Source organism: Pundamilia nyererei, unplaced genomic scaffold (assembly GCF_000239375.1).
Source record: "Pundamilia nyererei isolate P.nyererei 1_Seehausen unplaced genomic scaffold, PunNye1.0 scaffold00126, whole genome shotgun sequence".
NCBI classification, from domain to species: domain Eukaryota; kingdom Metazoa; phylum Chordata; class Actinopteri; order Cichliformes; family Cichlidae; genus Pundamilia; species Pundamilia nyererei.
This window is the reverse complement of record NW_005187527.1, coordinates 558,926-573,694: the sequence shown is the minus strand read 5'-3', so window position 1 is coordinate 573,694 and position 14,769 is coordinate 558,926. Positions and strand designations below refer to the sequence as shown.

Genomic DNA, 14,769 nt, shown 5'->3' with positions numbered 1-14,769 from the left:
ACACACACACACACACACACACACACACACACACACACACACACACACACACAACCTCATCTATACAAAGTGCACAAAGTGCAGAAAGTCATGAGTTTCACTTGAATGTCAACCAGTTACTTTCAGAATTAAAGTTAGCACCAAAGGAAAAGTCCTGCAGTCACCAAAACTGTTCAGACAATTTTTTAAAAATCTTAACCTTGTGACAACCTTTGTGCAAGAGAGTGCCACTATGTACCTGCTAAGACCTTCTCCGAGGAACATAAATGCTAGAGACAAAAGTTATAGCGTTTCATTAAGCACTACACAGTTCAATTATCAGTTGGACCACCTCAGCTATAATGACTCCTGTTGCCATGATGATGTCACTACTATGGTATGGCAGTTGAGCTTAGTTCATTTTATCATTGTTGGCATGTTTTTCCTACTGCAGGTTCAGCATCAGCTGTACTGACACTTTACTGATCAATTGACACACAGACAGAGTTGATAATCAACATAAGCAGAGCTGATAATAACTGAACAGATGATAGCAGCAGGATAAATAAAATCATATCAATATCCCTCGTTATTTATGTCTGCATCTTGCATGACTGGGACACAATCTGGTTCTTCATAAAGAACCAGATTGCTAAAATCAGTGTTGCCAGGACCAAATCTTGCAATGGTGACACACACAGCATTCAGAGGTGAAAACGATACCAGCTCTGCTATCACAGCTAAGGATGCAAGTAACTTTTAAACCCCATAAAAAACTTGCTAAACCTGCATGTTTGTACTCAAGTGTTTAAGCATCATTACACAAACTTTCCCCAGACAACCATGGATTTATTACCAGGATCTCAGAATGCAGAATTTTGTCAGCACTCAACATACACCTTGTGTTTATCTTACAACAGACTCTAAATGTCACTCATTTCTGTGACTCATGCGCTAATCATTTTGGCCATTTTCCAAATGAGCTTAAGTTTACATTTAAATGCACATAATATTAATTTCTGCATAGTGATATATGGTTGTGCTTACAGGGAGACAGCAATGCTTAATCTAATTGCTTCCCCTGAGATGTTCGAGACATATTTTGTACCTGAGGAGACAGAGGGGGGCCCGGGACAGAGAACTGGGAAAGGAGCCACGCTCTCCCAGCAGGCCGAGACGCGCTGATGATTGAAATGAGAGAACAGATTGGTCGCTATGTTGCGGCATGTTATGCATGCATGGATATACATTCTGTGGGAGCACTCGTTAGGTGAGCACATTCTGAGGGACGTCCAAATCCTGAGGGAGAAGGCTTGAAAGGTTTGTCCCTATGCTGAATAATTTATACTCAAGGAGCTATTGATATTCAACACTGCCTTAGTTGAGTATGAGTCAACTCCAAGAGCAGGCATGGTTGAATTTTAGTATCGTCATGTTTCAAATTGAGACATAATGAGACACAAATATAGAAAAAACAGTAGGCCAATACACTGCTCCGTAACCATCCAGAGGAGCTATGCAATGTCCAGATTCCAGCAATAATCTGCGAGATTTTACTCAATTACAAGTCTTCAGCTGTTCTTCTACGTTATGAAAAATATTTTGTCTGTCTGATTGTGGCACACCCATTCAGTGCAGCACATAAATCACAGCCAAGCAAAAAGAATACAAATGTGCGTGTAAGTGGAAGATGGGTGGAGTACTGCTCCTACCTCATCCTCTCAGTTATGATTATCTGTCCTGCTCCCGCCACCCCATGAAAAAAACTGAAATACAATCCACATGCATTAGCTGCTGAATGCCTTTAAGGTACTACGTGGTTTTGTAGGAGATATAAGACTGAGTCTGTGAATGCCTTAAATCTTTATTGTTCCTTGATTACAGACACACATCGGTAATGTCAGAAGCAATTTGTGATAATGTATTATAAAAAATCAATTCAGAGAGCAGCTCAAGTGGAGTGGATTTAGCGTTACACCATATGTGTGTGTGTGTGTTTGACACCTAGGCTTTATCATCTAAGCTTGTCACTAACTGCAGCCTGCAGGATGTTTTGGAAGACTAAGCCTCGCCCAGTTTTGCACAAAAAACACATTAGATACTGTTTTTATTATAAGCAGAATAAGCAGTAACTTTAAGTGTATGTTTATCCATTTGCTTTCCTTCTCAAAGACCAGAGAGTGAGACATGTACTTGACCAACTAGCCAACAGAACAACGCCTGACTCAAAACTCAGGAGTCGATCCACTTTCACAGAGTTTGCACTGCTTGCGAATATTTTACCTCAGTATTCTGCAGTCTGGCAGCCAAAATCAAAGCAATACTTTTGCTACAGATTAACAAAGTCATAATTATCCCTGATTTTAGTTCATAAATCTCTAACGATTTGGAAACTGCCACACCGGCTTTCTTGTTCTTGTTACACAGGAAAGTGAGGTGGTGGCTCAACGCAGGAAGTTGTCTTATTGGTGACTTTTACATCTACTTCAGACCCAGCTTTGTAACTTCACGTAGTCTGCCACTTCATGGTTGAGTTGCTGTGGTTTCCAAACACTTCCACTTTGCAATAATCCCACTCACAGCTAATTGTTGAATATCTTTGAGAGAAGAAATTTTACAAACTGACTTGTTCTAACAGTACCACACTCAAATTCAGTGAGCTCTTTAGAAGCATTCATGACAATCTGTGAAGGCAGACTGCATGAATTACAGAAAATTACATACTACATGATATAATAATTTATCTACCAAAAATTAACCCAAAATGCTTCAGCAGTAAGTGAAAAACTAAGAGCACCCTTATGTCTTTCCCAGGAATTAATAGGTTAAGTAGCAGCCAGGCGCTAATAATCATATACACTCCAATAACTGATCATCAATAAGTGTAAGCACTTCTAAAAAAGCAGAAGTTTTTGTAGTTTCCTGGTGTCTATAATAGGGCTGCCACGATTAGTCGACTAGTCACGATTACGTCGACGACTGATTTAATAGTCGACGCATCGTTTGAAGCTTTGTAAGATCACAAAAGACGCAGGTAGTAGGATTTAAGAGTGTAATAACGGACTGAAACAGAAGATGGCAGCACTGTATGTACAAGAATGCCAGCTGCCGTTAAACCCCGAAGAAGAAGAAGCTGTGTCCCAGAATTCATAGCGCAGCCCAGCTCAGTTTCCAACAATGGCGGCAGCTAGTTAGTTTTTATATTACTCTTATTATTCTTTCTGGGTCACAAAATAAACGTTTAACATATTTAAGTCCATCATTCTGCAGTGAGAAAGTTTCTTCCCCTCACATTCAAGACAGCCGTCAATCTTCCCAGAGTCCCAGAAAATTCACCCCAGCGTCAGGCCATGCAATGCTCACAGACTGAAAAAACCCAAGAGTTACATCTCTGTTAAATGTTAACAGAGCGGCACTTATTTGGAAGGATTGTCCGGAGAAAACCAACTCTCCCTAAAAACAACATGACGGCACAGCTTAGGTTTGAAAAATTTGAAAAAGTTGCATTTGAACAAACCACAAGACTTCTAGAACAATCTCCACCAAGCTGGAGATCTCTGACCACAATGCACAGCACCACGCCAGTTAGTAGATGCACATGTGGTATCAAACTCCTGCGTCTTTCTCACGTTATCGCAACCCCATCACCATTTTACAGCTGAGGGGTAAAACCTCAATTTGAAAGACTGTGTCACACACCTGGTACTAAAAATTGTTAAGTTAACAAGGTAAAAGCAAAAGAGGTCTATGGCTTTATTACACAGCTACTCCTCCTCAAAATTCAACATTCTGGCAGTTACACGTGTTTCTGTTCTCTGTGTTCTGCTTCACCATGTTCAGTTTGAAATAATGGACACATTAAAGCACCAAGTCTCATCTTAGGCTCATCTTCCTCTAATTGTTTCTGGCAGATGTTTTAACACGCAAAACAGCTCACCCATGAGCTGATGGGGTGATGGGATTTAACAAGGAACGATAAAGACACTCTATTTTTGCATCAGGCACTATTTTCTGTGAGTCATTTAAAAATGAAATTTTGTTCTTTAGTAAAAAAAACAGTTTAGTTCAAATTAAAATCCCCTTACTTTTCATTGTAGAGTTGTCTGTGTTTCTGTAACTACTGCAAAACAAAAGCTCACTTTGGGTAAACAGGTAGAACTTCCTACACCTTTATGTGAGGTTTTAAGAGGGAATCTTGCTTTTTAAGTCCAAATGTTGCAGGTGACTTTGGAAAAGCTAAAGACTTACTAAAAACCCTGCTCGGTGTGAAATGATCGAAGACACACATCGGAGGAAAAAAGGAGTCATTTGAACCAAGCCCAACATTATCATAAAACCTTGCAAGGATAATGCAACACCCCATTACAGAAGCCATTACCCAAATGGAAACACTATCCAACAATATGAGCAACATATTATTAAATCTTTTATTTTCTTGAATGTTCCCCACCACAGTACTAAACACTGTCCACTAATTGTCTTCACTGCTCAAGTAAGTGTAAATGCTCCAGGTTAGGGCAGATGAGTGAAGTTGATTTAACATAGACTATAGCCAACGTTAAATCTATGCTATAAGTTTTACCAGATCTGCCTGTTTGTCTCATATTAAGGTTCTGAGAATGGGTGAAAGCCAAACTCTGTTTGTTGTTGGGAATTTTTTAAGTTTGTCCTTTTAACACCTTTTGGCTATATTTTTTTCCCTGCAGTACTCCTGATCCAAGTGAACTACTGCTTATTAGCTGGTTAGGCGAGTCTGTATATATGAATATGCTACAATTACTCTCTAAGGACGTTGCCATACCTACTGTATAGTTTGTTTACTCTGGTCTAAATCGGTTGATGAGTTTGGAAACTTTTCCCCACGGTTTGCTTTGTTTTCACACATAGAGAGATTTATTTCAAACCAATAGTGAAAACATTACATTGTAGGATTTCAAAAATTTATTGAATTATTGCCTCATCCATGCCCACACAAGGTAAAACTTTAAAAGCATACAAACACATACACAGAGATACACACACACATACACAAAACAGCTGCAGCCACTGCAGGAACTCTGTAAAAAAATGCTGTCACAGGTTGGAGCCATAAACCAGGGAGCTCATTATTCTCTGGTGCAATAGCTTGAAATGAGCTGCTACCTCCTTTGCCATCTCCCAAGCCGTTCCAATGTCATGGTGGTCAGAACCCCTGTAGCTCAGTGTTACCGTGTTGGCTGGTAGTCACAGTGAGGCACACTGAGCAGAGTGCTTCGAGGCTGGATGACTTTCTGCCTCCCTTCAGCACGCATAGACACGTACATTTTGTCTTCCCAATTTTTCACACACCGACCACGACCTTGTCCTCCAAAGTGGCAGCTAAAATTAGCACAATGCAAGTGGGAAACAGCCCTGTGGATTAAACAAACTGCAATGCAGTACTTAAAGATGCGAGCCACACTGAAGGCTGATCTCAGTGAAGTCACATCTACTTTCTAGCTTGTTCTGAAACCCGAGAGCTCCATAATGGTATCTTTGCGGAAACAGCTGTTGTTAACTTATTTACTTAAGCTGACCTGAAACTGATCCAATCACTTCTTGAACCATGGCTGTGTAATCTGATCAGAGGTAAGGTGAAGACTACAAGAACCAAAGATCGGTGTCAGATGGGGGGAAAAAAGCAAACGTTGAAGCAAGGGAAGCTTTTTTTCCTGGTTCGGTAAGAGTCTCCGGTTACTCCAGAAGGCAGCTGGTTTATTCACATGAACCTTCAGCAGCTTTGGCTGCAAAGGCTAATTGAAAGGTCACATAAGATAATGAAAAAAGGGTTGACATACCCACCTAACAAGGTTGCTGATACAATTATCTGTCAATCACAGCATTTTCTCATTATTATGTTTCAATTACATACCCGCACTATTATGCAACTGTTGTGTAATTAGGTGTTGAGCACTTTTATACACTGGGTAATTGACAAAGCTCTTAGGAGAGGGCCCCTCAGCGTAATGAAAATGAATGGGGCGAACAGTCCATCGGCTCACATTTGCCTGATCTCTCTCACTCTTGCTCGCTCTTTCATCGTTAAATGAACTGCAGCGAGATGTCCCACATAGTTTAAAAACAATGAAAAAAATCAAACGAGAAAAATCGGAGAAACTCAACACACAACACGCAGTGCCAAGAAAAAGCTATAGACACACATCTTTGAATATGCACACTTTCAAACAGGCACCCACAAACACACCCCCAGATATACGCCTCAAACCTTTCACCACCGCCCTGCCCTCTGTGGGTGTGTGCAGTTTCCTCTGTCAAAGTGTTGGAATGCCTCCATAAATTATTCAGCCGCAGCGCCTGCTATCTGAAGATAACAGAGAGTCTTTATCGGTCAGCGTGTACAGAGACACTGCGCTGGTGACTATACAAGCACCCAGAGGGATTTGGGGCACGTTCTGTGTAAGGATGCGTGTCACTGTGGCAGTCAAGCATATAAAAGAATATAGCCTATCTGCAGGTTTATGTAGTAAGGTCACTTTCATTGTCTCCAGGGATGCGCTTGATTTTCAGCTCATCAAACAAGGAGCAATTTGTTTGCCACTGCACAACGAATGTTCTCTTATCAGGATAGTTGCCTGTCATCTATACTTGTTTTATGGATTAGCACAATGGCGACAGTTGCAGCTCCCAAAATGTGGAACAATTTGCCTTTGCACATTAAACAGGGCTCTTCTCTGTCTGTTTTTAAATTGGCCTCTGACACCGTGGGAGATGTCGATTTTATTTATTTTATTTTATCACTTGTATTTTTTAAAATTTGTGCAGCTTTTGTACAAGCACTTTGTATAGCACTTTGGTCCATTGTGGATTTGCTTTACAAACAAAGCTGGTATGATATTGCAGTTAGCAAAAAAACTAACAATGAGTACATTCACTGACTAATGATACTAAAAAATAAGTCTGGGTTGGTTTATTTTACTTTTTCTGCACCAAACTCTGCATAAAATCAACTGATAAGAAAAAAATTCTAATATTTTAGCAAAAATACTACAGATTCACTCTTTCCTGTGTCATCTCATTTTTATTTTTCCTTTCTGTGGTAATAATGAATTCTATAATGATGCTCAAAATGACACAAAGCTACTTACCTTTGTAGGCTGTGGGTAATTTAGAAGGGTATTTCTCACTATTCACTAATATTTCATAAGGATGCCAGAAAAAACTTCCCAAGGGAGGGAAGCACAACAAACAAACAGTTAGAGAGAAGTAAGATGCATCTGTCCATCCATGCATCCATTTTCTTACTGCTTATCCAATTAAGGGGTGGTGGGGGAGCTGCACAGTACAGCCTGGACAGGCTGCCAATCCATCAAAGAAAGATAGAAAAGAAAAAAAATGCACTTGTATTTTGGACAACAGTTGAGGCTTAGTTCACCAGCTGCTCTTAAACGTGATTAACAATTAACTGGCAGAATAATCAATACCTAAATCACTTAGTAGCACCAGCATTAAAAGCAGCTTTATGCCTAAGTATGGCAACCTAAACCCAGTCTGTTTGTTTTTCAAAGTACGATAAGCAAGCATGCCCAAACTAGACTTTAGCACAATTATTTCATACTGTCATCTTGACTTATGGGCACCTTTTCTCTGAATGGCCACTAGGTGTCATCCTTGCACACTGCATGGATGCTGCAACTACCATACAGCTGGCCAATTCTTTCCATCACTTTCAAGGTTGAGTGTTGGTTGACAGAACGCTGCAAAAGATCTACTAATAATCACTTAAACAAATAATGATAAGCCCATTAGCAGTCATTGTCATTCCATGCAGAGTGCTGCAGTCTATTTTCAGTTCCATGCTAATTATCAAGATGGACCCAGGCTGGCATATGGCACATATCAGTATGCTTTGCATGTCATAATCTCCCACTGGAATGACAGATATGTTTAGTATTTTGCTGTTGTGAGAGTCTATATTAAGTGCTGGCAATACCCTGTAGGACATGGACTTTTGAAGAAACTAAATCCCAGAATAGAGCCCCCCTACTCCCCTCCCTATTGGGATGAGAAGAAAGACAGACGGACCCTCCAGTTGGCCACTCATGCCGGGCCTGCCTCCACATATGGCCTGTATGATGTTCAGCCCTGACACCATTTCATCAAGGAGTCTTTGGAAAAACTTGTTCTCCCAGACATACGGCGGATCCTTTAAGGGGTATTTTTATGATTTGCTTTTATTTTCAGTGTCTCGTAGTGGAGAGTAATGTTGGGGGCGTGAGATACAACACATTTCACCAGCTGAAAATGAACTTAGAAGCACATCGTGATGGACTGTTTCTGTGTTTCTTGTGTAATAATTCAGTGGTAAATATAAATCGACACTCATTTACGCAGATATGATTTAAAGTGCTCGGAAATCTTGCTGTAAGGAACAAAGATACATCAGCTGATATTAGTCATTTGCTAATATATCGGCATCAGCATTTACAGCGGCCGATAAATGAACATTCTTTTAAATTTAGAAGAAAAGAAGAGACAAGGGAAACGCCTTTAACCACATTGTGTGTGCTGCAACTTCCCTGTTGGCAACCTTTGTTTGGGCAGAACATAAATGAGTAATCCACAACTCCATGTGACAAGAAAAATATTTAAATTCACAAAATCAGTATCTTGTAATCCTATATCAGTCAGGCGCTATTATGGGATCACAGCAAAATAATTTCTGGACAAAATACAGGATTTTCTTTCTTTCTTTGTTTGCTTGCTGGTTGTTATAAGAAAGGTCCTGGGATCAGCAATGTAAACTATGAAATACATTACTATAAAAAGTCACCTTGCACCTATACAAACAAGTTTCATTTAAAAAAAAAGAGGTTTCCAAAGCAGTCCGAAAGTTTAATTGGAAAGGTAAAAGGTGACCATGGTTTCTTTTTTCCCTAGGAATGCAGTTCTTCCGCAGTGTGACCTTGGCACTAACAAACAAAGGCACGTTTGCAAGCTGAGGCCAAGCATTTCCCACCCAGTTGGAACCGGCTGTTTGGCGCACTATCCAAAGAAGTCCAATAGAATGAATGCGCGGCATAAACAAGCCTGTGGGTGGACACATAAACACAAAACACAGTCTAATTCTTTCAGCTTCCAGCAGTCATATACAAGCACCTTATGTTCCTCCGTCCCAAAAGCAGTAACCCGCAGAAATGGTACAGCGACCCTCCTTCGGCGTGCCAGTCAGTCGCACTATGTGGGTTCACACTTCACTGTCTTGTGTTGCCTCTCCTTTTCCGAACACTGCATTCTCACCACACCCTCTTTTCTTTTTGACTTTTCCTTCCCTCATTCTTGTCTGGCCTGTGTCCCAAGGCAGATGGTCCATGCAAGCAGATGCTCCCCACCCAGTCCATGTGAAGGAAAAACAAAGCCTGGATGCAGAGCAAACAAAATCTGCTTGAGGGTGCCCATGAGATAAGAAGGGAGGTTCATTGTACAATTAATCCTAGCTGTAACCGCGGGTCTCCTTTTTATCGACAGGTAGAGAGGACACACGCGGGTGATTACAAAAACGAAACCTATCGACAACAAAGCCTTCTTTTGCCGTGATGATGATAAGTACACTTAACTCCACAGCAGTTGGTATGCCTCCGACTGTTTAACAAGTCAAACTGTCCAATTATGAATCTATTTACATAATTAATATAAAACCTGACAAACAGATCCAAAATTCTGATGATCCCCACTGCCAAATGATGGCAGATTTATCACGGTGAAGAGGCACAAAGCTAGAGCGAGCAAAGTCACACAATTACATCTGCAATTTTCCTGATTAAAAAAAGCCCAAACACCTGCAGATGCTTCCAGGAACGTGTCTCGAAGCTGCCACTTAAAAACATTACGTGGTTCATTCTGAATCTCATTAATTGGCCTTTAAATAGTTTTATTTGCATAATCTCCACGTCACACTTTGAGATCATCAAGGACAATGTAAATTGGTCTAATAACAAATCAAACAACTGGTGGTTTGAGGTAACAAAAAGAAGAAAAAAACAGAAGAGACTTTTATGTGATCCTTTACTGCATACTGTCAAAACATTCCTGTGAAATGCTGAATCATTCTGCCCTGCTGTCTGACAGATTTGGAGCAGTTTCCTCTTCAATCTGTAGCTTTGCTTCTCTGTGATCTCAGGACCCCTGACTGCCAGGTGCTTGGAAAGTACACACATGCGCACAACATGTGGTCAGTTCTCAACTCCATAAGTGCTCAAAGCTGAAGTCTGAACACACACACACACAAAACTATCTGTATGTATTATTAGTGTTACAGAGCCAATAAAGTGGAAGTAAAAATACAGCAGATCAAGCTGATGTTCAGTCAGTAAAACGTACCTAAGCAGTAATAATTTTCCTCTCATTTTTATAGCATAAACATTTTGAATACAGCACTTAAGTGTTTTAAAAAAAACATCAACTTAAACATTACCTGACCAATTCCTGACTAACTGCTAACCTCAGTGCGATTTATAAAGTTGCCCACATGTAGACCAAAACTGTGAATTGTCATTCACAGTTTTGGTGTGCTGTCACTATAGTCATGACTTGTTACATCTGCTGACTAACAAAGGTCTTACAAATGTGTTAGCTGATGCATGGCGTAGGTAAAATGCAAGCTTAATCAAATGCAAATCAGAGTAAACGAAGCACTGATTCAACACTTTTGTGGTGCTGCTTTACTGCTAATATGAAAAGACGGCGTTTAGAAAAACTCCACAGTGCACTCCCAAAGGTTTAGGTGCAAGAGAAGGAGCTGGCCGTGGTGCTGAAAGCAACTCAGTCAGAACAATACGCCTCGCGGGGCTGCGCTTCATATACCGCCTTTTTTTGAAACTCTGGGAATCTGCACTAAAGGAGAGAAATGTCTAGGGGAGCCGTTGGCAGGCACCGACAGAAGTTGTAATGGTGATCTGAGAGAGCTCCGAGGCACTGATGCAAAGAATCACTGCACCAAGGAAGCAGCTCTTGGGAGGATCAACTCATGGCTGGGCGGTGTAGCATATTTATGGCTGATTGTTATATTTTAAGATTTCCTTGGGGCACCACCATAATGTGGTATCCCATTGGGATTTTTTAAAAAAAAGTAGTGATGGCTTTAGTGACTGGAGTTAAGGGAAAGGGAAGAGCTGAGGAAAAATAAGCGCCATAGGGGACAGAATGTGGATTCTCTCTGTGACAGTCAAGTGATTTCTGATGCAAGCTTGTAGCAAATGTCTACATGTTTCAGCCCCTTCCAGTCCCTCCCACACACATAGACTGACCCTATAGTTCTAATTAAATCTAAATTGCCTTAAATACCAAGCAAAAGGGTCAGAAGTGGCGACTACAGTAAATCAGAGAGGCTTAGAGTCAGCTGCTAAGGCAAGCTAACTATAGTCAGATTCAAACTCCCACAGGCCTCATTAACTTAAGATAAACAACATATCCTGCAAAGGTTTATGGTACACCTGATATAGCCTCTCCTACACCCTCAGGTCTCTGTTAGTGTCTGTGGCACAGGGAGCACATGCAAACTCCTCAAAGAATGGCCCCAGATGGCAGATTCAAACAAAGGACAGCAAAAAATGCTAATCACTCCACAGTCTCATGTCCCTGTGTTGGTGTCGTTCCTGGATCATCATAATTAACGTTGGTGCAGGTTCAACATTACAAGCGGCTGATCACAGTATTGTGATGTCATAGTTTTGCAACGTAGAAACACCAACTCCAAAACCATAACCCCGTAACCCCAATTACATCCCCCAACCCCAACCATAATCCTAATGCCACTTAGTGCACATTGGTGGGGTTTTTTCTACATCACAAATCTGTGACATGATAACAGTCTGGTCTCTGCAGTGGTGAACCTGGATCAACAATAATTATGATCAAGGAACAACACCAACACGGGGGATATCACACACACCCTAACCACCTCACACCCACACTAAGCAAGCAAGTCATCAATTGCTAGGGGAGTCTCGGACATGGCACTCTATTACTAGCCAAACCTCAGCCACACAAATCACAACAATCAAAGTTTAAACATAAACCATAACTGAAAAAAAAAGATTACAGTATTATGTAATTTTTAAGCTAAAGATTCAACCTTAAACAGTCCTGAGTCTTTGAGCACAGTCCTGATGAATACTTGGAAACAAAATCAAAAATATATTATGACTGAAAAGTATATAGGCAAAGAAAATGACTAGCACAATAAGGTATGTCATTTAAATGAGATTTAAAATATCCTTCAATCACATAACATAAAGCATAATGTGTTTACATTCCAGTGCAGCCAACAGACCGTTTTCACAGCAGCCATTTTTGGCAATAAGGTAAACACAGGTGTTACTAATGATGTTACCGAAGGCACTGTTCTGTTTAGCTACAGAGCCCTAATCAATGTGATTACTTACACCTGTGCTCAGCTATTATTTCATGTCAAAATGGCTGCTATGAAAAAGCTCTTTATACTGTAACTGCAACAGAAGACAACTGGGACCTGCCACAGTCTTCACTTTCACCAGCCTGATTGTCACAGTGCTTTTGTTAAAAGACAACATGACCTCATTAGTTGTTCTAAGTTTTACTCCTCACTAGTGGTTGTTTAAGCAGCTACATACAGTATTGTTTCCCACCTCTATACACCCCTCCCGCTATGGGCTAATACCTGAAAATCTAAACCTCAGGATGGCAATACAGCGTTTGCTGGACGAGCGTTACGCTCCTCAGCAGCTCAAATCTGTTTAAAACCTTAAAGGTATGACTCACGTCTTTAACAAAAGGATAATTAGGAGTCAATTAGGCGTGCAAACAAACATTAACCCGTGTCAGGAATGATGAGAAGTTAACTGCTCCTTTTGGCTCTAAGAGAGGCAGTGAACGGCCTAAGGGGAAACCTACGGACTATAACTGAGTGATCATTATTCTGGATGCCAGCCAAGTACTGTGCAGGAGAGAGGTGGAGGAACCCAGGAGAGGGTTTGTGCTACTGAACCCATTATGGTCTTTTTTTATGGCTACATAAATTCTATTGCCACAAGTTTTGAGTATGCACAGTGTAGGGTACAGCTGCAGATTAACAAAAAAAAAAAGCCTATCACAAACAACTTAAAGTCAAAGAAGGAAAACCACAGGTGTCTTAATGAAGACTGGATTCTGTTTAGGTGGGGTCCTGCTAAAGGGTATGCTGATTCACTGTCACTGTCATCAGTTTTCTACGATTCGCCATTAATGAATAATGACAAATGTAATATAATTATTGAAAAATATAAACATAAATTATTTTTTTAAAGGAAGTGACGTATTTTGTGACATTTTAACGACCAATTGCCAAATAATTAATAATTTAAATCTAGGTGAAACTGCACAGTAAAAACATGCGATGACAAACTAATGAAAGCTGTCAAAGAAATGGTCACCCAAACAATATCTGTCTTTCAAAAGAAGGCAAAAGTCCTGGCACGGCTCTGGTTACAAACAACGAAAAATATGCTAAGCATTAAAAAACATGCAAGCTAAAAAATTAGCATGGGAGTAATTTAATGTTGCCTTTGAAAACATATTAACCAAGAACCCACTGCACTACTGATATTAGTCACTTCATTGTAACTTTTCCCTTTGACAGTGCATTTGGTCTTATCTTTAGCCCAAAAAAGCTCTAAAGTTGTGTTTTTTACCAAAGTAAGACGTCCGCTTTGCCTAATTAAAGAGTATCCCTGTGTCCTCCACCTGTAATAACAGCTTTAAGGCACGCTGTAAAAGGTATTTTCACCAGGAAGCGAGGCAACATTAAATTTCCACTCTTCCGCTTGGCTTCTTTTTGCATATATATTTTCCACACAAGAGACCGAGCAAAAGACACCTTATAAATCACTCTGTTATCGGCGCACGAGCCAAAACATGCCATCACTGTCCTACCAGTTGAAGAAACAGCGGCGTCCACGCGGGCGGATACGGTCTCCACTCTTTTTGCGTCCATTGTTTCTTCCCAAAGATGGAGTTTTTTTATTAATATTATTGTTGTTGATCACAGGAGCTCGTCCTCGCTGACTTGTACGCGGCTGGGTCTACTTGCGTGCTTCTCATTCAACTCCCAAGTTTCGCTGTGTGTGTGAGAGGCGTTCAGCGCTGGGTGGATGCTCGTGCCCCAGTTGTTTGGCGGGAACGAGCTTAGGTGGGTGGTAAGTGATGATGGTGATGGTATATAGGGAGCTCTGTTTGTTAGTCAGGGGTTTCATTTCTAATCTAACTTATTTAACAATTTCCAGTTTAACAAATTAAAAAAAATTGTTTGTTTGTTTTTACCTTTTTTAATCGCAAATCGCAGTTTCTGGAAGGTTAATCGATTAATTCCAGTTATTTACTGGACATATTCACGGATTCATCTTTATACAAGCAGTGTTAGCCACTGTAGATACAATCAATCTGTGTCTCTAAGGCATTATATAACTACCTGAGTAGGGGATCCAGTTCCCCTTTTCTGGGAAAAACTGTATGTTCCTCCTCAGTGAGCCCTTTAACATAGATAGATGCAGCACTGAAAGCCAGTTTTAGTTGCAAAACGATGCATTTCCCCCAAAATATTAGGTGGTGTGTAAAATCCAATGATTTGCACATCCCAAATCTCAATATTTTATTCACAATAGAACATAGAACACATATCAAATGTTTCAGCTGTGAAAATGTAACATTTTCAGAAAGAAATTAGGTCTCAACACGTCTCAAAAAAAAATGGGGGCCACGTTTGCCACTGCTGGACATTTAGGTGAGGAATGTTGTCCCATT

General features: G+C 40.4%; 1 protein-coding gene across 1 annotated transcript in view; it reads right to left on the bottom strand.

The window, feature by feature from the left end:
* Positions 1 to 14,121, bottom strand: part of kcnip4a (potassium voltage-gated channel interacting protein 4a) — a 149,068-nt gene extending 134,947 nt beyond the window's left edge. Inside the window, exon 1 of the mRNA XM_005742996.1 lies at positions 13,903 to 14,121. Coding sequence (XP_005743053.1) covers positions 13,903 to 13,963 — 61 coding nt within the window. The 5' untranslated portion in view covers positions 13,964 to 14,121. The remainder of the gene's footprint in view (positions 1 to 13,902) is intronic.
* Between the last annotated feature and the right edge of the window lie 648 nt (positions 14,122 to 14,769).